This window comes from Tenrec ecaudatus, chromosome 13, assembly GCF_050624435.1.
Source record: "Tenrec ecaudatus isolate mTenEca1 chromosome 13, mTenEca1.hap1, whole genome shotgun sequence".
NCBI classification, from domain to species: Eukaryota; Metazoa; Chordata; class Mammalia; order Afrosoricida; family Tenrecidae; genus Tenrec; species Tenrec ecaudatus.
The window spans coordinates 79,663,907-79,688,067 of record NC_134542.1 but is presented as its reverse complement, the minus strand read 5'-3'; the positions used below and the strand labels follow the sequence as shown (position 1 = coordinate 79,688,067).

The window sequence follows — 24,161 nt, the reverse complement described above, 5'->3', positions numbered from 1 at the left end:
AGGATATTCCCAATATGTGTGCTGATAGAAAGAATATCCTGCAGTAAGAGGCCAAGGGGAAGGAATTCACTATGTAGAGACATGATAGATGGTTGTCTTTGAGCGTATGATAATCGAGTACAGCTGACCTGCCTCGTTCTGGCTCCAAAGCGAGAGAAGCAGACTTCTGGCGTAATAGAAAGTCAATCCTCCCAACAACGGAATGAGCCTTCTCCCAAGTCAGGAGGGCTCTGAATGCTGAAGGAACATGTAGCCAGCAGGTGACCCTGGGAATTTGGTGACAGGCATTCCTCCCAGCACTGGGTGGGAGGCTGCACAACACCATTTTGTTTCCTTCCAATTTAAATTGATTTGCTTTTGAAACCCCATGGCACAAAAGATTCTATAAACTTGCAAGACGGAGCCAGAGAAGAGCACTCCTATCCCCTCAAGGATAAAACTCAGGGCTTGGGCTGGATTTCTGAAAATATCCTCTGTAGGACTTTCTGTCAAGCAAAATCTGCCCTGGAAACCCATTATCTGGAGATTAACTAGAAGGTGACCTGGCTGGCTTGGAGCCCAGCGGACTCCTCCTGCTCTTGCGATTCAAGGGGACCTCAGTAGGCACGCTAGAAACCACCGCGCTGGATAATTGCTAAGGTTGGCAGAGAACTTCTGCAAATATGCTTTAAGGCACACAGAAAAGGTCTGAAATATCAAAAACAACTGCCACTGTGTTCTTTGTCATTTAAAAACAATGAGAACTTATAACTATTTGTACATATTTTTTTCCTTTCAGAATTAGTGGCTAGCTGGTTTTCAGCTGCGAACAGATACTTAGGATTTTCAATCAGTATTTGGCATACCCACTCCTAGGAAGTCATTCAGAGCCAAGAGACTGGAACTTTGACTACCTTCATTCACTAGTAAGAAGGTTGGTTACCTATTGAATTTTGAATGTAAGAGCTCGTTCACAAAATTCTCTTCCTCGATGTGGCCAAAGCTTGCAAGGTGAGCTCCGAATGCTTCACAAAACGTTTCTGCTTCTCTCCACGTTCTTTTCACCAGGATTTTTTCACTATGAAATACCTACAGAGAAACGGACAAGAGTTCACACTGCCACAGGAGAACTGGCAGACACCACCGGCTCACCTGAACCTCAGTCCTCTCTTCTGCTTCTCAGCTGTCCCTCCCGTAGCATGAAGTCAGTTGAATGTAGTGTCTGGGGCTTTATGAAAAACAGGCCCGAGGGCCTGAAGAGCCTGCGCACCCTCATTTTTAACTGCTGGACAGCGGGCCCCAGCCTCAGGTGCCACACAGGTATTCTGCGGCCAGGCTTCCTGGGCTCTGATTGGCTGAGAGCAGAATGAACAGCTTCCTGAACCCTGTGGACCACAGCAGAGCCTTTTCATCTTCTAAATTATGTGTCAGAACTCACCTCCTCTGGGAGTCTCTTCTCAAGTCGCTCTAAATTCATAAACCCCACTACCCATGCCCATCAAATGCGCCATCCCTTTGTTGACATGCCCGGCCGATGTGGGAGGGAAAGCACTGGAGTGGGTCTCCCAAGACCAGAGATTTCTTTCCAGTTTGTCCCACAGACGTGATCTTCGGTAAACCACCTCATTTTCACTGGCCTCAGTTTACTCATGCCGGAGGCTTAAGTTATTGCTCTGGGAGGTCACTGCTGGGGCCAATTTTCTGTGGACTTGGTGTCAGATACGCCTATGCACACTTAGATTGCGTGTCTGCCACGCGCTTCCTGAGGTGGCCCTCTGCGAGGCGGCTCCTGCAACACCAGAGATGGGGAGAAGTGCTGCCCCCCACCCCCACCCCACAAAGGAATTTCTCCCAGGTGTTGGGGACGCTCTAGTTACAAAAGGGACTAAGGCAAAGCCCCCAAAAGGAAACTATTATATTTCCGGAACAATGGACTCTGGCAAGATTATAGGAATCGATTTACAACTCGGATTCTGAGGATAATCTGCAAATAAACATTTCTTCGTAGAAAATTCAGATGTGTCCATCAAGTGGATTCCAACTGATAGTGATGGCTGGAGACAGCAGAGGACTGCGCCACAGGGCTTTCTAATCTACAATCTTCATGAAAGCCAGAGTTTTCCCTGAGAGTTGTGGAGTGCATTTGAACCAGCAGCCTTCTGGCTAGCAGCTGAGTACTAACCATTGCACCACCAGTCCTCCGTGCGTGTGTGTAAATAAACTGTTTGCATGGACTTGTTTGACCTTCAAATGTTAGACAACACTTACAGTCTGCTTTTAGCCACAGAATGGCATTGCTCTATAACAAGGACCTTATGGATTTATTTACAAACAATATGGAGACACCATTTTAGCACCCCATGAGTGCCCGCCTCACGCGTTTTGGTGTATGTTTGGCAACGAGGACATGCTGACTTGGCCTAGCAATCGGTTCTTGTGAGCAGGCCTTCAATAACGTGGGGGACAGGTCACTTTTTGGAGTAAAAATTATTTGTGAGAATACCTGAAAGAACAGCGTCAACTAACCAATATGGATTAAACACCTGCTGTGGGCCAGGCATTGTTTTATGTGCTGGAGCAAAGGGGTTTGGGACACCCAGATCCCATGTAAAGAACGCCGTTTCGGCTGAGAGTGGCCATGCAATCTTGGCATCACCTTGAAGCAACTGGCCAGCCCAGGCTCGGACTCCCAGCTCAGAGAGCAGGGGTGAAAGGGCCAACTCTCTTCATGGTCGTTTTTGTCCCGAAGTTCAACTGGCTGCTTGCACAGGGACATTGCCTTAAAGTGCTTGCAGTCCCTCACTTCCCAGCGACCAGGCGGACTCCGGCCTCGCACGACAACACAGCCACCACTGTAGCCTGAAAGGAGAAAAGAAGCACTTTTAGTACCAGGTGACTCAACCGTTTCACGCCCGGAAGACAACGCTTTCGAGTGTTGGATAACTGAAGCATAATGAGGCACCCAGACAAGAACCATAAAGATGAAAAGCATGCTTTATACGGAAACACCTGACTGCCATGACTGGATTTTATCCAACCTGAAATGTGGGCATTGTCTGTCTGCTTTGAGTTCAAATCAACCCCTGCCTACTCCCTGCCAACCAGTCATTCTAACTCACGGCCAACCTGCAGAACACAGCAGAACCAACCCTTTGGGTTCCCAAGGCTTCACATCTTGACGTGAGCTGGCGCCCTCATCTTCCGGATGATCTCGCAGCTCCCTGTGTATCCCACTATGCCACCGGCGCTCCTGCTCTGCGCTCAGTTAACAGTCACAGGGGACTCGAAATTGTTCCCACTTGGAACAGAAATACACTCTAAATCTCATCAAAGGTCAACTTTCTTCTACTCCGAGTCATTGCACTTTGTAAGTGTTTAAAGAACTTGACTCACTGTTTACTGAGCACCTATTCTGTATGCAAGGGAGCTTGGGAGGCGTAGTGGGCCTTATAATCCACCAGCCATTCCAAGGGAGAAAGACGAGGCTGTCTGCTCATTAGAGCCTAGAAAACACAGAAGGGCATTCTACTCTGTTCCGTGGGGTCACTATGGGCCAGAATTGACTTATGACAGTGGGTTTGGTTTGGTTCGGTTTCACTATGTAAGCTGGGCTTTCAAACCCATTGTGGGAAGCAATAATGAAGAAAGCAGAGAGGTTACTCTTTGAGAACCAAATTCAACGGGGGAATCACTGATGTAAATAATGGAGTCCAGAGAGACTGCCGGGCACGCATCAGGAAATGGAGATGTAAGCTCTTCTAATGGCGGTGGGTAAGGCGGGGATAAGGCGAGGGGCAGAAATCAGGGGAGAGAGAGAGAGTGAGTGGAAGAGGCCATTACAGGAAGAGCAGAAATACAGAGATGTTTCTCCTCACCTTCACAGTTTGTGGGAAAGATTGCGACAAGGGATAGACTGTCTAGAAAGGGGGGGGGACGCACCTTATCACTTCACATTATTTTATATTTGAACAACATTTTGGAACATAAAACATATTTTCCCATAGAAACAATTCTCAGTTGAATTTAGATCTTAAAGGTTGCCAGCAAAATCTATAAAACTCATAAAACATTTTAGAAAGACACAATTTCAATGAAAAAAGTGGAAAAAAACAAAACAAAATCTCATTGCCACCAAGTCGATGCCTACTCAAAATGACTCTACAGGACAGGGCAGAACTGTCCAGTGGGTTTCCAAGAAGGTAACTGTTTACCGGAGTAGAAAGTCCTGTCTTTCTCCCTAGGTGCTGTTGGTGGTTCTGAACGGTTGTCCTTGCAGTTAGCCACCCAACACATAACCGCTATGCTACTAGGAAAACAAAATTGAATAAAGAATTTTGCTTTTTTCCTTGGCTTTATCATGACCACTCAATAAACGGAATCATCAACATTGAACAACCACAAAATCGTGCATCTACCATGTGCCAGGTGAGGCTGTGTGTTCGCTGCGAGAGGCAGAAGGACAAATAAAGCTCACAAATCAAACAAAAACAGCTCCTGCTTCAGGAGTCGCGGACATAGTGCTTGGCAATAAGCAGATGAGTCCTGCCGATGTAGTGGGTCAGGGTCGGCCTGAATGGTTGGCAGCTTGAAACCCCCAGCAGCTCTAGGAAAGAGGCTGGACTCTGTTAACAGAGTGTCCTGCTGTAAACAGTTACAGTCTCGGAAACCCACGGGGTCACTATGCATCAGCATTGACTCGATGGCACTGAGTTTGGTTTGGGGGTTTCAGTGCTGCAGTGCAGGTGTATTCAGAGTTGTGTGGGGAGCCTTCAGCAGGGTGATGACGTCTGCCTGGGGATGTTGAAAGGTTTGCAGCAGGTGATGTTTGAGGTAAGTTTTGAAGGGTGCAAACGAGAAATGTGTTTGTAAAAAGCAAATGCTTATAGATGAGACATCTGAAGATTCGCAGTAATTCTGGGCCTGAAGGCACTTTGAAAAATGTAGACACTTGGTACTAGATACTTATCATGTTTAATTTCTCTTCAGAACCAATGGCTTTTCAAGATTCAGGGCAACTAGCATCATTCTGATCTATCATACTTTGCCTGTTTCATGGTCACGGGCATTTACGGAGGGAGGAAGCGAAGAGTGGGAGCCAGAACCAAGAAGGCAGAAGACAAAGAGCTTCCCCTGAAGGAACAGAGAAAGTTCAAAGAAAGAGGAGAGAGACTACTGGACTCAAAGAATGAATGTTTGTATTTTCATTAGAGAAGGTGAAATTATGTGGCACGCGTTCTGCCTGCCTGGTCAAAGAACTTTTTTTAAAAGTTCAAATCAGCAATTTTAAAATGTAATATACTCTTTTTTGTTGGTCTTGCATTTTGTCTCACTTTCTCACAACAGACAGTGATTAAATAGCGTTGGTTTGAGACACTACAGATATTCGACTCATCTTCATTAGTGCAGGAGGATGTTTATAAACTGCCATGAAGATGCAAAGTGCTGCGAGCGTTAATGGAATGCTAGCGTGGTGAACCTAATGGACGTTCGACCCACATTTCAGACGCTCGGCCCCAGAGAAGCGGTAAAGTGGTGCAATAACAGGAGGCTGGCTTCTGGGCCACAGAAACGGAATTGAAAATCTTCCTAGATCATGGGGATATTTGCAAAACCGAAGAAGAAGGGTAGGACAAGAGTAAAGCCTTCTTTTTTTTCAACTCCCAGAAAAATTCTTCTCCTATTTGGTAACTGCTTTCCCAGTGGAGAAGAACCACTGTCCTTGTATTTCTTACTGGTGACTCTCACGTTCATACTGATTTTTCTAACCAACGGGGAAACTTTCAGTCAACGAACACATTTAAATTCATGATTCTCTCTCTTCCTTTCAATAAAGCTACTTAACCATTGATCAAACATGCAAAAGGATGCACTGATAATTACACAACAGGAAACAAAGAAGAAGGAAGATGGCCTTGGCAACAGAAACAAAACAGTAGATCGAATGACAGAATTTGGAAAGACCAACGATTAGTCAATGTAAATACCCTTTTAAACAATACAACTGGTAACTCTAAACAAGGACTTTACTGAATGAAGTTCCTAGGGGAAAAACTGACTGACTATGCTGGTGAAAAGAGCTGATGGGCAAGCTCAATGTCATTAATTAGTCAGAGTAAGGTCAGCGGCTGAATGCAGACCAGACCAGCAATTGCTCATATGCAAGTTTAAGTTAAAACTGAAGAGCTTGAAATAGGCCAACAAGATGGAAATGTGACCTTCAGAATAATAATCTATCTGAATTCAGAGACCATTTCAAGAGCATGTTTGATGAGCTGTGAATGACACCATCTCATCATGCACACGAAAAAGCAAAATTTCATTAAAAAGACAATAAAGAGAGAAAGGACCCAATAGATGCCCAAAGAGACGGAAACTTGCAATGGAACATAGACTAGTCAAAGCAAACAGGGGATGCAGTAAAAGAGCTAAACATAACACAGTTCAAAAGGCGCCAAGAGAAGACCAAGTGTTACAAAGAAATACGCGAAGGCATGGAGTTAAAAAAGCTAAAGGGAAGAACATACTCAGCACTTCTCAAGCTGAAAGAGCCGAAGGGATAATTCAGCTCTCCGTTGACACAATTCAAGGATTCTAGGGAAAATGTTGAGCACACAACATAGAAGCATCAAAAGAAAGGGGGGAATACACAGAGTCAATGCATCAAATAGAACTGGCCGACACTCAGTCATTTCAAGGGACTGCATGTGATTAAGGACCAATGGTACTGAAAGAAGTCCAAGCTGCCCTTGACGGCACTGGTGAAATAGAAGGCTCTAGAATGGACAGGACACCGATGGAGATGTTTCAACCAATGGATGCAATGCTGAAGGTTCTCACTTGTTGAGGCCAAGAAATTTAGAAGACCGGTCCATGGCCTATTGACTGGGAGGGATGCATATCTATCTGTGTTTATTGCAAAGAAATGTGACCCAAAGGAATGCAGAAATTATCCAATAATATCATTAACATCACACAGGAAAATTTTGCTGAAAGCAATTAAACATTGGTTGCTGCAGTCCAGGGACAAAGAATTGCCAGGAATTCAAGCTGGATTCAGAAGAGGATGTGAAACAATATCACTGCCGATATCAGATGAATCTTGGCGGAAAGCAGAGACTACTAGAAGGACACTGACCAGACTCTGCAAGGCATTTGCCAGTGTGGGTCATCCCCAGTGATGGATAGCAGTGTGAGGGATGGGAATTCAGGAAGACTTCATTGTGCTCATGGTATCGCACATAGACCATGAAGCAGTCATTTGAAAGCTGACCAAGGGGCTATTGTCTGGTTTAAAATATAAAGATGTATGTCAGGGCTGTAACATTTTATTATATTTGTTCGATCTGTATGCTGAGCCAATAACGTGAGACACTAGACTAATAACAATGTGGGAAGCACGCAGCATCAGGATTGGAGGAAGGCTTATTAACAACACATGCGGATGGGGCAACTTTGCTTGCTAGAAATCAAGCAGAACTTGAAGCACTTCCTGGTGCAAAGCCTGCAGCCCTCCGGGTGGATTGTCATGCAGTGTAAAGCAAACTAAAGCCCTCACACTGGAAAAACAGCCAAGACAAACAGAGAAGAGACTGACGTTGTCAAGAAGTTCATTTCATCTGGCTCATAAGCAGCACTCATGGAAGAAGCAGTCAAGAGAATCAAGTGATGCCTGACTTTGGGAGGATCTGCTGTACAAGACCACTTGGAAGCACAAAAGCACAGATGTTACTTTGAAGACTACAGCGCACCCGACCCAGCCACGGTATTTTCAATTGCTTCACATACATGTGAAAATGGGGCGGCGGATAAGGAAGACTTCAGAAAAATCGATACATGTGAATGTTATAATGTTGGTGAAGACTACTGAAAGTACCCAGTCTATCTTTCTTGAAGGAAGCACAGGACGCCTAGAAGCAAGGATGCATAACCATTGGGCTATCCCTATAAAAACTGTCCCATAGGGCACCCCAAACACTTGATGGAGGGAGACTCTCTGTCTACAGAAATATGCCAATTTACACAGGACAAAGTCCCTACTGAATCGATGAGTCCAAGCATTCATCATCGATGGCTGCTAACAGGACAAAAAGAGAGGAGACCGGATTCTATGTGCCTACAGGCTAAAACCAGCCCTATCTATGAACTACGTTTCCAAAGAACAAAACAATTAAATCCGAATGATATCAGACGTCTAGTTCTAACCTTAAAATAATTAAAATGTCGACTATATGGAGTAACATATTGAACAATGTGAAGAGGATACAATCAATAAGGCCCAGACGGTAGGAGACACCACAGGACACTCTTCATTGACATCAATAAGTGCATTCTGAGAGAAAGTAGAGGAGCTGGGGCCCGAGGGGTGAGGAGATGCCCTAGACCTTAACACTGACGTTCTGAGACCTAGCGGCAAGCCTGTACATCCTTATTTGTATCCTGATTCACACAGACTATAAAAACACCAGTATTATTTATGAGCCCTTTAGAAATCTGAGCATTCACTGATGATTTGGTGACACAGAATTTTAATTAAATTATATTACGTGTGATAACTGTACTATAGTTTTGCTTTTTGAAAAAGGAGTGTGCTTACCTTTAGAGATCCATGCTGAAGTATTTATGGATGACACAGTACGGTGTCTGGGATTTGCTATTGAAAGAAATATGGAAATTGGGCCAAATAGATGGGGGAATATATGGAACAAGATTGTTCACAAGTTCATAATTGATGAGGCTGGGAGGTGAGTTCCCGGTGGTTCATGATACGATCCTGTCAGCATCATATTAAGTTGAAAAAATGACACACCATGATTTCTTCTCAGATTGAATATAGGGCAGGTAAGACTTTAAGGATAGAGCCTTGGTGGGGATTATAAAAAGCTACAGGCTTCCCGTTCACTGGTCAATTTATTTAGCCAGTCTGGGCTGGATTAAGATTCTGACATGAGGTCCAAGCTAATGGCTTCTTTTGTGACAGGTGGGGAAGAAAACGTGATTTAGGGTGGTGTTTCTGCAAGCTGCAATTTACGTGAAAAAAGGAAACACTGGGGTTTTTATATTGCTATTTTCTTCAAAAAAGATTTACATTTTCATCTCATTCAGAGACAATTTACTCGGTGTCAATCAGCAGGAGGAGCCCAAGTAAATATCATCATTTTTGCTGTTGTTTTGCTTCAGGGAGAAGAGAAAAAGCATAGTGCCACTCAAATAAGTGACAGCCCCAACTTCTGAACCGCAAGGCGCTCTGCTCCACTGCTACATTTATACATCCAAACATGCCCCGGGATGGCAACATGAAAAACTAAGGAGTTTGTCTACTCAAAATGTATTAATTTATTTCGACAGGTAGAGACATTCCTCACAAAATTCAAAAGTAGATTCAAAAGGATTCCTGAGCTTTCAGTTTTGAAAGCCAGAGTGTGACATGGAAATTCGCTACTCTGCACTTTCCCAATAGTCATAGGGTTCTTCTACCGAGTGGACGGGGATGGTGGTTGTTGAACGCTATGCCAGTACCACTTTCTACACAAGGTCCTCAGACTGCTTCAGTCTAATGCATTTTAATTTCGCCCAGCAACAACCTTTAAAAGAGCATACACCTACCTTTCTACCCCACCCTCCCTCCGCCCTCTTGGTATTGCCATGCTCACCACTGGTCCTGAAGGAATCATTCGTCCTGGATTCCCTGTGTTTCCAGTTGCTATCTGTACCAGTGTACATCCTCTGGTCTAGCCAGATTTGTAAGGTAGGATTGGGATCATGACAATGGAGTGGGGAGGAAGCATTTAGGAACTAGAAGAAAGTTGTTTGTTTCATCCTTGCTACACTGCACCCTGCCTGGTTCGTCTCCTCCATGTGACCCTTCTGTAAGGGGATGTCCAGTTGCCTACAGATGGGCTTTGGGTCCCCACTCCGCACACCCCTCATTCACAATGATATGATTTTTTTGTTCTTTGATGCCTGATACCTCATCCCTTCAACACCTTGTGGTCACACAGGCTGGAGTGTTTCTTCCATGTGGGCTTTGTTGCTTCTGATCTAGATGGCTGTTTATTTATCTTCAAGCCTTTAAGACCCCAGACACTATATCTTTTGATAGCCAGGCACCATCAGCTTACTTCACCACATTTGCTTATGTACCCATTTGGGGTAGAAAGGAGGACCGATTACAGGGACCTGCATATAACCTCCTCTATGGGGGAAGGACAACAGAAAAGTGGGTGGAGAGATATGTCAGACAGTGTAAGATAGGACAAAATAACAATTTATAAATTATCAAGGTTTCATGAGGGAGGAGGGACCGGGGAGGGAAGGGATAAAAATGAGGAGCTGATGCCAGGGGCTTAAGTGGAGAGCAAATGTTTTGAGAATGATGAGGGTAACGAATGTACAAATGTGCTTTACACAATTGATGAATGTATGGTTTGTAATGAGTTGTATGAGCCTCCAAAAAATTATTATTTTTTAAAAGTATACATTTTCGACCACATTCCATTCAGAAAGGAGCCCGTGGCAGCACCATGGTGGAATGTGTGACTGATGACCCTAAGGTCAGTATTCAAAGCCATCCGGCAGCTCTGCAAGAGAAAAGACCTGGTGATCGGCTCCTGTAAATATGGTTGTTGGGTGCCGTCAGCTTAATTCTGTTTCATAGTGACTCTCATCCTACAGAGTGGAACCACCAGCAAATTACAGCCAAGGCAACCCCGTGGGCAGTTTGCTGCTTTGCAGCACAGCAGGGTACCAGGACTGGAAGGCCAACTTCACAATACCAACAACATTCAACTGAGAGGATGCTTAGCTCTTCTCTCTCTCTCTGTCCTTCACATTTATGGCTGGCTTCTAAGGGTTACAATCGAGGGGTCCCAATCAGACCATTCTTGAGAACTCTCTCATTTTCTGAGACGCTCACGTTGATGGCTGGCCACTCACACACTAAACCCAAAACAAAACTCACTGCCCTCCAGTCCATTCCGACTCATGATGACCCTGTAGGACAGGGTAGAACTGCCCCCTATGGGTTTCTGAGACTGGAACTCTTTATGGGAGTAGAAAGCCTCATCTTTGTCCTGAGGAGTGGCTGGTGCCAGTGATGGAACCTGGGGCCTTATCCATGCAAGCCATGTGGTCTACCACTAAGGTACACACAACCAAACCAAACAAGCCAACCTACAAACACTACCAAACTCACTGCCATCAATTCAACGCGGACTCATAGTGACCTTACAGGAGAGGGTAGCCCTGCCCCTGTGAGTTTCTGAGATTGTACCTCTTGACAAGAATAGAAAGCCTCATCTTTCTCCCTTAGAGCAGCTGGTGGTTTTGAACAGTCCACCTTTCAGTTAGCAGCCCAATGTGTACCCATTATACTACCAGTTCTCCCTAAAGGAAAAATTTCACCCACTCCAGTCTGAGGCGACAGCGAAGCAGCTAGCAGGGCCTTGTCTGGAAGAATCTGCTCTCAGGCTTCACAGTCAATACAAGTCCCCTGGGACAGAAGAGTAAGGGCGATGCTGAGGAACATCGGACAGGTAGCCAACTTGGGTCTTTTGCATGGAGGGCAAGAATTCCACCACTGAACAGTGAGTTCAAACTTCAGAACGTACTGAGGAGGAATCCAAATACCCATATATACTAGAGTATAAGCCAACCCCAATATTGGCTGAGGCACCTAATTTACCATTAAAAATGTGCTGAAAAATTCAGCTTATACTTGGGTATATAAGATAAACAAACAGTGGTGCTCTGTTGATTTAGGCAAAATCCCGCAAATTCATGCTCTTTAGTAAGAAGAACAAGGATTTATTGAACATTCACAGCATAGCAGGAAATGCATAATAATTAATTTAATCCCCACAATATTTCTTTTTGAGGTAGAAAGATGAGGAAAAGAGACGGGGAGGGGTAAAGTGATTTTCCTAATATTGCACAGCTAGAGGAGTCTGAATTGGTGGTGGGAGATCTGTGCCCACCTGGTGTCTACGGCTGTGCTGTCGCTGTGCACCCTCACTGGTGACTCAGCCCACTTCCCACCCTCAGGGAAGCACAGCTCGGATCTGAGTGTTTTCCGGATTCCAAGCCTTGAATCCTTTCCTAATGTCCAGAGCGTAGTTGAAAACGCTTTAGTTTGTAATATTAAGATACAGTTTCAGCATAGCCACTCTAGCCTTGGCATTCATATCCTCTACTCTCCATATACGGACCCCTCGGGACACAGTGGGTCATGCTGCGAGGCCCCCAGTTCTACTACACCAGTTGCTCTGCAAGAGAGAAACAGAGCTGCCGGGCCCTATGAAGATTACAGCTTCAGGGGCCCTCAATAGATAGGGTCACTCACTGTGCATCGGAATCAACTCCATGGGAGTGGGGTTTTTTTTTTTTAGTCTATTATTCATACGGGAACTTCGGTGGCTCAGTGGTGGATTATTTTGTCCTCCGTGTAGGAGACCAACGAGCCCTGTGGCATAGAAGGTCACACATTGGACTTAGGTTTCAGGGTCAGTCGATCAAAACCACTTGCCACTTTACAGGAGAAAGACGGGCTCTTTACTCCTGTAAAGAGTACAGCCTTGCAAAACGACGGGGGAGGTCCTGCTCTGTCCTGTAGGGTCGTGGTGAGTTGGAATCCACTTGATGGCAGTGGATTCCTTTTTCCCCCTTTTGATGTAGGAGACCAAGGAGCCCCAAAGGCTGTTGGATAAGCAGTTCAAACCCAGGAGTCACTCCATGGGAGAAAGTTGAGGCTGACTGCTCCAAAAATGATTTCCAGTCGCAGACACCCTCTGTCGGGGAGCGATGCGTTGAAACAGACTTGACGCAGCAGGTTTGGTTGGGGGGGATGCATGCAGGAGAACTGGGTTTAGGTCTCGGCCAATGCACCTCCAGCACAGCCACCACCCACGTGCCAGGGGAGGCTTGCTTGTTCTGCTGTCGTGCAGGCTTCCATGAAGCCTCCAGACTAAGACAGGCCAGGGCAACAAAGGTCCCGCGATCTACTGCGATCCCAGCACTGAAAACTCGATGGATCACAGTGGTCTCATCCAGGGCTCGCAGTGAACCAGGCAGCATTTTGTTGTGTTGTGCCCAAGGCTGCCCGGAGTTGTGAGCTGAACTGCAGGCAGCCAAGGCAGCAGCACCCGCCACAGACCCTATGCTCCAGTTGCACAGAACTCCTACAGCTCCTCCAAGCTGTTCAGAGTTCTGTTGGCTCCGTTCATTAGAGTTCACGGGACGGAATCCTCACTGCAAAGTATGCGAATCTATCTCAACAAACATTTACTGTATAAACAATGACAGCAACGTCTAATAGAAATGAAAGAGGTTGAAACAGTACAGAGCAATGCTGCCATTGTTGTAAGGTGTCCTGACCCATAGTCACCCTGTGCACAACAGAACGAAATCCTGCTCGGTCCTTTGCCATCCTCACAATTGTGCCTATGCTCGTGTCCCTTGTTGCGGCCACTGTGCCAGTCCATCTCACTGAGGGCCTTCCCCTTGTTCACTGCCCCTCACTGTACACCAAGCACGATGTCCTTCTCCAGGCACGAGCCTTCCTCCTGGCAACCTGTCCAAAGCATGTCAGATGAAGTCTCGCCATCCTTGTCTCTGAGGAGCACCTCTGGCTGTATCTCTTCCCAGACAGATGTGTGTGTTCCGTGAGTAGTCCGCGGTGCTTTCAGTATTCTTCGCCAGCATCACCACTCAGAAGCGTCCACTATTCTTCTGTCTTCAATATGCAACTCTCACGTGCAGGTGAGGCCATTGAAAATACCACGACAATAGTAAAATATAAGGCGGGATACTTGTAAAGATGAGCATAAAAGAGATGGATGAATACTTGATTTGAAGAGAAGAATGCACGTTAAAGTTGCTAGTGTGGCCACTCCTCTAAGGGACTTGGAAAATAAAACTTCCAATTGAGTAATGAGGGAAAAGAATGAACGAAGAAACCAGCAAGCAGCAACCCCGAAGAGGGAAAGATGAAACAACATCCTAGAGGAGAAACAGAGGGCATACTAACATGGCAGCAGTCTAGCCAATTAACCCGCCAGCACAGTGGCTGTAAGCCCACCAAATTCTATAGCCCCAAGGCAAAGCGTGCAGGAATAGGGCTTCTACAATTCAGCTACATGCTGTTTATAAGAGAGGCTTTAAGTATCAGGACACAAAGAGAGTGAAAATCGGAGACTGGAACAAAACGTGTCTTAGCCCAATCTTTATCACAGTGCGGAAAGTTTTGAGGACGGAGCAGACAAAAGCCTTGTGGGAGAAAGTGTGCTGAGACCCTCCGACCCCCAGTCTTCTTGCTATCGATTTGGGAGGCCCCCTACGCTAGTCTACTGGGACAGTGTTGACCCAGCGCCATTGCTAAGAGAGGCAGCAAGCATGTGCGCAGGCACTCTCCCCGAGGAAGCACCTGAGACTCGGTGAGAACAGACTTGGGAAGGAGAAACAGGACTTCCTGCTAAGGAAGGCAGGGATGGCTCTTAGGGCGATGGATTGATACTCTGAACACGCCCACTGGCTACACTCGGTTATGCCTTTAAAAAACGGCCAAACAGATGGCACTCCTTGCAAAGAGATGATGATGTCTGTAAGCCATCAAGACACGAAGGAAACACTTCAGGAAGCACCAAAGGAGAGGCCAGGCGACAGCCGGAACCGACAGAGTCGATGGTCCAATCCACTTTACTCACGTGGCTGATGGGCATTCCAGTACGTGTACCGCACTGGCTCAGGCGTCTCCCCCGCGGCCTTCCAGGTGTATTCGCCCGTGTCGTTTTGGTCTTGAAGCGCGATCCAAAAGTAACTATCCTTCGTTTTTACCACCCTGCTGATCAGACTGGTAATAAAAGCTTGTTCAAACCTTAAGAAGAGAAACAGGAAATGGTTTATTAAGTTGCTGGCTAATGAAACATGTCATTAAAACAGAATGAGGTGCACAGAATGGCACCCCCATACGCATTTCTTGTTGATTCTTTGAAGCATCGAACAGAAAAATGCTTGATGACCTTGCGCGCTCCGTATAGATGCTAACAGTCCATCCGCGGGATTCCCAGACGCGCACGCGTGAGGGGGACGTGACAGATGGGGCTGCATTCTTTCAAGGAAGAGTCAGCAATTTCCCCCTTGAAGATCATGTGCTCTGTTTGGGAATCAGGCCACAGGCACCACCACAGGGTGAGGGTGTGGGGCGGCAGGGGGGAGAAAGAAGGGAGGCTATTGCTTTAAAAGGAAATTAGTTGAGGAGCCTGGGGCTGCATTTCTGACCCTTAGTAGCTCAGTGGCTTCAGCAGGCCACTCCGCTTTTTGGTCCCGGGTCTAGGGGCAGAGTAGAGAGCGGTTGACACCTTTCTGTGAAATGAAGCCTCCCAGGGACACCAGCAGCGGAGGAAGCCCCAGGTGAGGTTTGTAGTAAGAGCAGAGAGAGCCGCAGTTTCTGGGCCGCGCCAGCAGTTTGTGCGGGACTCAGAACCCAAAGGCGGACAGTTCAGACACGCTCGCCGGTGTCACCCAGGGTAGGCCTGGCGCTTTTTTTGGTGAAGGTGCTAGAGTCAAGCAGTCCTGTGGAGCGGCAGTTCTGCTCTGGAACAAACCAGACTCGCCGCCATCCATCCGGTCAATGCCGACTCATCGCCACGCCCTGTGGGTTTTACAGGGTTCCTCCGGAGGAACTACAGGTGGCGTCGAACTACCGACCATGCAGATTGCAGCCCGACACGGAACTACTGCATCACCGGGGCTCCAGCGTTTTCGTTTTGGGGTGGTGGTGGTGGTGGTGTAGAGTGGAATATAGATGGACCCCTGGTGACATAGTGGGTTACGTAGGAGTTGGGCTACAATCCTCAAGGTCAGAAGTTTGAACCCTGCTCCTTGGGAAAAACATGAAGCTTTCTGCTCCAGTAAAGATTTGCTGCCGTGGGATCCCCATGGGCATGTCCACTCTGTCCTGGAGGGTTGCTCTGGGCCGGGCAGTGAGTTTGGGTTGTGTGTGTGTGTTGACTCTGAACGTAGCACTGACATTCGCTCACTCTCCACACATGCCTCGTGAGAAAGCAATGCCTCCCACAGCCGTGTGTTCCCAGACACAGGGTCTTCTGGGCTTATTTAAACGAGGTTCAATGTCCCTTTTGACTGCAGATAAGTTTAAACTCTTAGCAACGAACCCGAGGAAGGATGCTTGGAATACATTTCCCAAGCAGCCGAAGGAGTCTGTGTTCAATAATCAGGGCCACTGCCCCTGCCCCAGCGGACACATCAAAGGCAAGAGCTTGAACACTTGTGTGTCTGGTTCCTTTTGCCTGCTTAATAGGAATCTATGACTTCCTAACTAGTATTGAGGTTTGATTATTTGTTTTCTGAAAAGAAAACATGATTTTAAGCACTCATATTTCTGTATTATTTCTAAATGTCAGAGTTCTCGGTCAGACTTGCAAGCACTTTTAAACAAGTCCTTGGAAACCTCCAAATTATTCTTGGTGACCTTGATGTCCCTGTGGCCACAGTCTTGAGACCAGAGGGCATATAAAAACAACCGCCTTTAGTAATGAGGTTTTAAAGTCAATTTGAAACTATTTTTTGTTGTTGTAATTTTAAGGTTTGGAAGAAATAAATTCCCAACAATGATGACTCTGGGCCGAGCTGCAGAGACAACAGGGGAAAAAACGCCTGCAGAAATTGCCCAGAGAATCTGAAAAGAAAGTCAGTGAGACTTTAAAATTCAAAGTTGCTCCACCCCTCCCCCGCCATATTAGCATGAAGACTTAATAAGGAAAGAAAACCCTGGATCAGTTAAGAAGACTGGTGCTTTAGAGGGAGTAGGGGCCAGAGGGAAAAGAACCAAAGGGCAGGCGGGCGTTTGAACTGCCTGTGGGTCTCAGCATTCAGTGATCTGACCCTGAGGCTCAGCTCCGCAGAGCATCTGAATGTCCGCCCTGCCTCCTCACTGAGCCGTGCTGTCAGCCATTTAGGGAGCGCACAGTTGAGAGGAGACGTGCTCCCACCGTGGCAACCCCTGAGGTAAATCCACTTCAGGAAGAAGGCAGGTGCGACTAAATACTGCCTGGTGGCCCTTGTTAAGTTTCCTTCTGCTTCCACTGGCTCCTGAGATCTTAACAGAGGACCGATTCTCCCCTCTCCCCTGAGAAGATTCACGGCTTCAAAAAGTTCATGAAAAGCTCTATTATTTTAAATCCTATTTTTCCACGAGCTTTTTGAAGCCTCTTCGTAGACACACAAAAATAAACCCGGAAGAGCAAATTCAAAACCGTCAGCAGGGGGTACCTTTAGTGAGGAGAGAAGAGTTTGGGGGGCTGGCGGGAGGGAATGGTGATGTGGGCACTTTGAATTTTCACTATTCGTCTCGCTTGCTGGACTTTGTGCCACTGGAAATGGCGTGTGATTTTAAAAGGAATGACTGAAATATGATTTTATAAAATCAGTTAACTGAAAATCTGTGGTGGAGATGGTAGTTTCAGAGGCGGCAGAGCTGTAAAATTGCTGGAAAATAATGCACTTAAACCTAAGAGAAAATGAGACATTGTAGCATTCCTCTGCTTTTGGGGGCGAGGGTGGCAAAATTCAAACAACTGAATGCCATCTGGGTTATTTGTCCCAAATATGCCATGACCAACTGATTCAAGATATTGCTAGACCTGCACTTGAACTATTATCCATGGAACCCTGGGGATTCAAATTGCGCATTCATGTTTTGTCTGGGAAAAAATGGTACCAGGTCTAAAAAATATTATATGAGAGAGCAAGGAAGTAGACGTCTGTGATTCAGAAATATGGGTCTGGTTTTCCTTCCCTTTTATTCCACAAGGTGTTAAAGTTCTAGACCAAGAAGTGGTCACAGGATAGCCAAGGAAATCCTGCCCCGTTACACAAATCCAGCACGCACGGTAACACGTCAGCAAGTGGGCTCCCTCTTCATGCTTTGGTTTCCTCCATGTGTACACAGGTGGTCTCTGTGGGCACACTTGACGTGCGAAATACGGTAAGTGATTTGTAGCAGGTGGTCCTAATTGTGCCCCTCAAACCTGCCATTCAATTGTGCCGAAGAGTGGAAAACCAATTAGCAACTAAGCTTGGGTACTGGTGAGGGGCAGAGTGCTTGAGCCAAAGCAGGACATCAGCTGCGGAAGAAAACAATGGCCCACATTGCTAGTGGGCCCTTGGGGCCTGAGAAGACTTTCTATCTACTGCCCAACCTTCTAAGACAGAAGATGCTGCTGGACAACGTTGGACCGTCTGCTCTTACATGTTTCCTGCCAAAGAGCCATGGAGGGTGGCCCTGGTTTCCCACTTGCTGAAGTCTGAATTAATAGGAAGCAGGAGCCGGGGACCCTACCTCTTCCCTCAACTCCTAATCCCTGTGGAAGAGTCACCGATGTGGACGTGGGCATGCTTGCAGGAGAGTGTGTAGACATGTTTGCAGGAGAGTGTGTGTGTATCCCTGGCTGGCAAACATGGGCCACGCACTTGGATGCTAGCTGGCAGTCTGAGTCTATAGAGGCATCGTGGAAGCAAGGCCTGGCAAGGTCCTCTTGAAGCCTCAGCAGCCTCTGAGCGCCACGAGGAGGAGCACAGCTCTACAGAACACGCGTGGGCTGCTGCCCGGGGAGTCGACTAGCAAGCAGCTCATGAGCCGTCTACGCCATCCAGGGGCTCTTCGCTATTGAATACGGTTGATCGAAAAAGAAATTTAAAGTAGTCACAAGGTGCTCTTCTACACAGTTTGGAGAAAATAGAATGTGGTTTCATTTTGGGAGAGGGGCAGGAAACACTTTCTGTCATTTGTATGATCTCAATGAAAGGTCTTAGAGGATGCGTGAAGCATGTAATAGGTTGCTGCCTCACTGTGGGTCACTTTGCCCCATGGACTGCCACCAATGCTCCACTGGGTCTATCCATTCATTGCGTCATCAGTCAGCCTTCTCCCCGTGTTTCCTGGGTGTGTGCTCACTCTCCTCCACTGTTCAATGATAAATGGCACTAAACAATGCCAACATGCCTTCTTTTTCCCTTTTGCACATCATATCTACATTTAGGAGGTGCTTCTCATAAAAGCAGCCATTTGACAATTTGCCAATAAACTCTGGACTCTTACTTTTTGTGTCATCTGAGAAGATAGGAAGAGTAGGTATTGGGTATGTGAATGGCATTCAAATAATATTAACCGCCACCCCCCCCCCAAGAAATAATAGGGCATGAAAAACAGGTGAAACAATTAGGCTTATGTTCTTTAGGGAAAAAACATAATTAATTTACAGTGAACAATAAAACACAGTTTCATTGCTCAGGCTTTTCAATAAAGTCCAAGGTTGACTGGGCCACTTACAACTGGGTGCTCTTGGAAGCCTTTTGGGTGAGTTACTAGGCAGAATAGAGAAAGGCTTACTTCAGTCTGATACTTGTGCCCAGTATGAATCAAGCAGAACTCAAAACAAGGCTGAAAGGAGCAAAAACTCATCACTCTTGTCGATTCTGACTGTTAGCAACCTTATTGAACTGAGGAAACCTGCTCCTTGGGGTGTCTGAGTCTAAAAATCTTTATGGGAGCAGAAAGCCTCATCTTTCTCCCATGGATCAGCTGGTGGGTTTGAACCACTGACTTAATAGTTAGCAACCCAGTGCTTAACCTACTAGGTCCCCACCAAATTGTCTTTGAAATACTGCAAAGGTAGTGTATGTCCTGGAAGAAGCAATGACGAGGCACCTGAACCACCCCCTCCACATCTTAGTTACGCATCCCTTTCTTCTTAAAGAAAACAAATGACCAGAAAGCCCACCAACAAATAAAATCCTTGTACACATCACGTTAAAAAACACCTAGTTAATTGTTCATTGAAGCATGTATTTTCTTGGCAAAGTGGTGTAAGAGAAAAATCTAAATACAAGAGAATGCATAGCAGTGCTAGAAAATGACCACATCTCTGTGGAATGTAAATCTAATCTGAAATTCCATTATTCGTTCCACAAAAAGATCAATTTAGGAAGGCCCTTGTAGGATTTGGGTTTAACTCAATAAATAATTTAACACTCGCATGTAAGACAAGCTTTTGATTTTGGCAAGTTATTGGCTGTCGCTGGCTTTTATCAATCCCAGAGCCCCTGTCGGAGCGCAGTCACGGTCAGTTGGCAGGCCATCTTACCTGTTGGCAATGGTAAGGAGGGCAGGCGGGCAGTAATAGCCACTGGAAGCGTGCTCAAAACTTCTGAGGACTGTGTCGGCTTTGTAACAGAATCCACCGTGCCGCTCCCATCCCTTACAAAAGGGAAAAGCGAATTAAGAATTTGAAATAGCAAACACCTTTTTGTGTATACACACTTACTGATCATTTGCATAACTTCTCCACCGTGCTCAGACTCTTTGATAGCTTTGGACCACGCTTCTCCCGGCGGCAGAGTCAGTGCTGACTCCTATCACCGGCGGTGGGTTTCTGAGACTATAGGAGCAGAAAGCCTCATCTTTCTTCCGTGGTGCAACTGGTGAGTTTGAACTGGTGACCTTGTGGTTAGCTAACCAACACCTCAAACAAAATAAATATAAAATAAATGAAATGACGAGAAATATAGTAAGGAGAATTCGGAACAATTGCTCATCTTGCCCAGTCCAAAAACTAACATCTCAGAGGGAGGGGGGAATGTGTTTTTGTATCTTTTCCCTCTGAAATGATCATGATAATACACGGATTTTGCATGTGCACGCTGTTTAGAAAATCACACGGAAGCAAATGGCTGAAAGGACAGAACAAGTTCAAACTGTGTTTACAGATGGATATCTGCTGAAATTGATGGCTATTTACACAGAGCTAGAGAGTCGTCTCTGGCCTTAGACTCTCTAAATGCTGTCCAGAGGGAAACTGGAAACCCAACCTCACTGCCATCAAGCCAACACCAACTCATAGTGACCTGGCAGGGCAGGGTTCAGCTGCCTAGGTGCTTTTCCCAGACCGTCACTCTTTACAGGAGTGGAAAGCCTAATCTTTCCCCTTTAGAATGGCTAGTAGTTTCGAACTGCTGACCTTGAGGTTAGCAGCCCAATGTGTAACCACCACACCACCAGAGACCTACAGAAAGAGCGACCTACCTCTGAACAGACCACCAGTTCTGCTTCTGCTGTGTAAAAAGTTAATTGCTCTTTTTACAAAACTAACGCATTATATTTTTTTGAGAGCTACCATAATACACACATACATACAATCAATTGAAATCTGCAACCAGACAGAGATTAGATAAGGGATCACCTATAACCAATCCAAAAATTGTAATCATTAGATATTTGATGGCTTATCAGTCATGGAATGTGTATTGTCGAGTTATGGATAATGGAATAAAATACAGATTTTGGAGCAGAAATAATTGAATTACAAGGGAAAATATTGAACACAGAGTTGCATAAACATGAAGTTTCAAAAGATTTTCAGATCCATACAGTATTAAAAAAAATCCTAATATTTACTACCAAATTTGTGTGTGTGTGTGTGAGAGAGAGAGAGAGAGAGAGAGAGAGAGAGAAAGTGTGTTGCTGAGGACATCCAGACTTTTTGCTTCACTACAGAATATTGGACATATTTTAGGAAATTTAAAATAGATGTTTTACCTTTGAAGTTTAAATGTAACATATGAAGTCATGTTTTAACCAGGTGAAGTTCTTAAAAATTTAAAGAAATAATATTTTATTATCCCTTTCCCAGATAATAAATATATGGCAAAACATGAACTCCTCTGCATTGTGACGTAGACTCTTATTTAAATATGCACTTGGTGCAGTTCACTTGCTGACTGAAAGGAATGCATGATTTTTCACTCTGACATCCCACTTCAAAATGATGAAAACCAGGTGCGAGACACAACATCATGTGACTGTCATTGTTTGTACAGATGGTATAACAGGATAATTTAATTTTTTTTAATTTCAAAAGAAAAGTAGTTTTAGGTCGAAATAGCTTGTAAGAAAATGATCCATAAAAGTAACTTCCCGGCGCTGTAAATCGCCCAAATGCTTCTAGCTGCTGATGGCTGGTTTGTGAAAAATAGCCCTCACTTACGCAGAAACAAACCAACCGAGGCAGGCAGCAGGGATGAAAGCGAGGAGGAGGGAGAGAAGAAAGAAGGAGGAGAGGAAGAAGGGGTGGGAGAGGAGGGAAGAGAAGAGGAGGAAGGAGCTCTTGGAGTTGATGGTGGATAACTGATTCTAGTTATGAAAAATTCCTGAAGATAATACACTGCTAGGTTGAAAGTACTTACCTTCTGACAGCCTGATTCGGCATCGGCAAGGACGCGGCCCGGCTTTTTACAGATGTAAACGAGCCTTTCTTCGCAATCTTTCACTCGCCAGTGGCCCTCCTAGACGGGAACGGTTGCAAGAGGAATTAACACACTCCTTGATAGAGACCCTGGGCAGTGCCAGTTATTCTGAGTAAGACCCTGACCAACGGTCAGTCTTTCCCCAAAGACAAAAACATCTGATGGCCATGTGACCCAACAATACACCTCGGTATGCACCAAAGAGGAAGCAAAACGCATGTCTAGAGAGAAACTGTTTTCACAACTGCATTACTTAGAACCCAAAGGCGAAAGGAACCTCAATGCCCAACAGAGGATGGACGGACACACGCACAACTGACAGTGTATGCGCACAGGGCTCGTTCCCGAGCTATGCCCCAGGACTGAAGTATGGACACACGCTACCACTTGGATGACCCTGAGACACGGTATGCAAGATGAAAGAAGCCAGACATCATTGAAAGGCCGTATACTGCACGGCTCCCTTCAGATGGAATATCCCTCATAGGCAAATCCGTACAGACAGAACGATCTCCCTTGGAGGTGGGGAGTGACGACTTCATGGGTACCAGGTGTTCTACTGGGAGCAAAACACAGTTTTGAAACCAGAGTGAAGTGGTGGTCACACATTGGAATGGACCAACTTTAAAACAGTTTATTGTCCGTTTGGTGAATTTCACCTTAATGCAAGTAAACAAAAACCAACTTCTGAAAGGGGTACTCTTTGAGGCTCTTGCAATGTCAAAGGGAAGGGCTGATACTCTGTTTGGGAGGGAGGTCATTTGCCGGGGCCAGAGGACAGGTAATGTCAAGGTACGCCAAATCGGGTTAGATGGGCCAGAGGGGAGGGGCAACTGGTGCTGCTGGCTTGTCTGCCACATGCTCAGTTTACTGCCAGGTGATTTTCACATATTGTTTTTAATGTCCCTGTGAGGTCCGGGTTGTTGTTCTCAGTTGCCTTCCAGTTGATTGCAGGGTGGAACTGCTCCATGGAAAGAAGCTGCTTCTTCAAAGTAGATCACCAGGCCTTTCTTCCAAGGTGGTTGAGGATGGGTTTGAACTGCCAACTTTTTGGCTAGTAGCTGAGTGCTGAAGTGTTCATGCTACCCAGAGACCTCTTCATTACTCTCATTTTAACGGTTAGGGTTAATGCTTTGCACCAGGCGATAGTGTCATGAAAATTTGGAGCTAGGATGATACCAAGTCAGCTTTACATTAAGCTACTCTCAATATATGAGGGGGTACCCCCAAGCCCAGTATATATACATATATATATACTCCTTTCAAAGCTATGTATTTAATTTTTTTTTTTTTACAAAACAACCTTATCACCTTCAAAATGCTCTCCATTACACTTAATATACTTGGCAAATCTGTGATTCTATTCTTGGAAACATTTTTCAACTCATCTGTTTGGATGGCTGACAGCACCTCCCTCATTTTTTTCTTCACCTCCACTACATCAAATCACTGTCATTTCATGTTCCTCTTCATTTGAGGAAACAAAAGAAAGTGGCACGGAATGAGGTCAGATGAGTAAGGTGTGTGGGGCAAGAGAGGCATGCTGTTTTTTGCCCAAAACTGGCACACTGAGATGGCTGTGTGAGTAGGTGCATTGTCATGGTGGGAAAACCAGTTCCCCTATCTGCCAAAAACTAGGCCTTTTTTGTCACACACTGTATCTTTTCAGAGCCTCTATTTAGAAAGCGTGATTAACAGTCTGAGCTGGTGGTACAAACTCCAAATGTACTACAAATTGACATTTTCATCCTTTTGGGAAGTTGATGGAAGTCCAGAACAAGGCTTGTCATCAATCAACATTTCACCCATTTTGAAATGAGAAAACCATTTGTCCACGTGAGTTTTTCCCATAGCACTGTCTTTGTAAG

The 24,161-nt window shown here is 45.6% G+C and overlaps 1 protein-coding gene across 1 annotated transcript in view; it reads right to left on the bottom strand.

Annotated features, from left to right (window-relative positions):
• PLA2R1 (phospholipase A2 receptor 1) overlaps positions 1-24,161 on the bottom strand; it is a 117,449-nt gene that overhangs the window by 34,802 nt on the left and 58,486 nt on the right. Inside the window, exons 9-13 of the mRNA XM_075529664.1 lie at positions 22,234-22,332; positions 20,136-20,248; positions 14,676-14,845; positions 2,636-2,838; positions 923-1,068 (exon numbers count right to left, since the gene is read on the bottom strand). Coding sequence (XP_075385779.1) covers positions 923-1,068; positions 2,636-2,838; positions 14,676-14,845; positions 20,136-20,248; positions 22,234-22,332 — 731 coding nt within the window. The remainder of the gene's footprint in view (positions 1-922; positions 1,069-2,635; positions 2,839-14,675; positions 14,846-20,135; positions 20,249-22,233; positions 22,333-24,161) is intronic.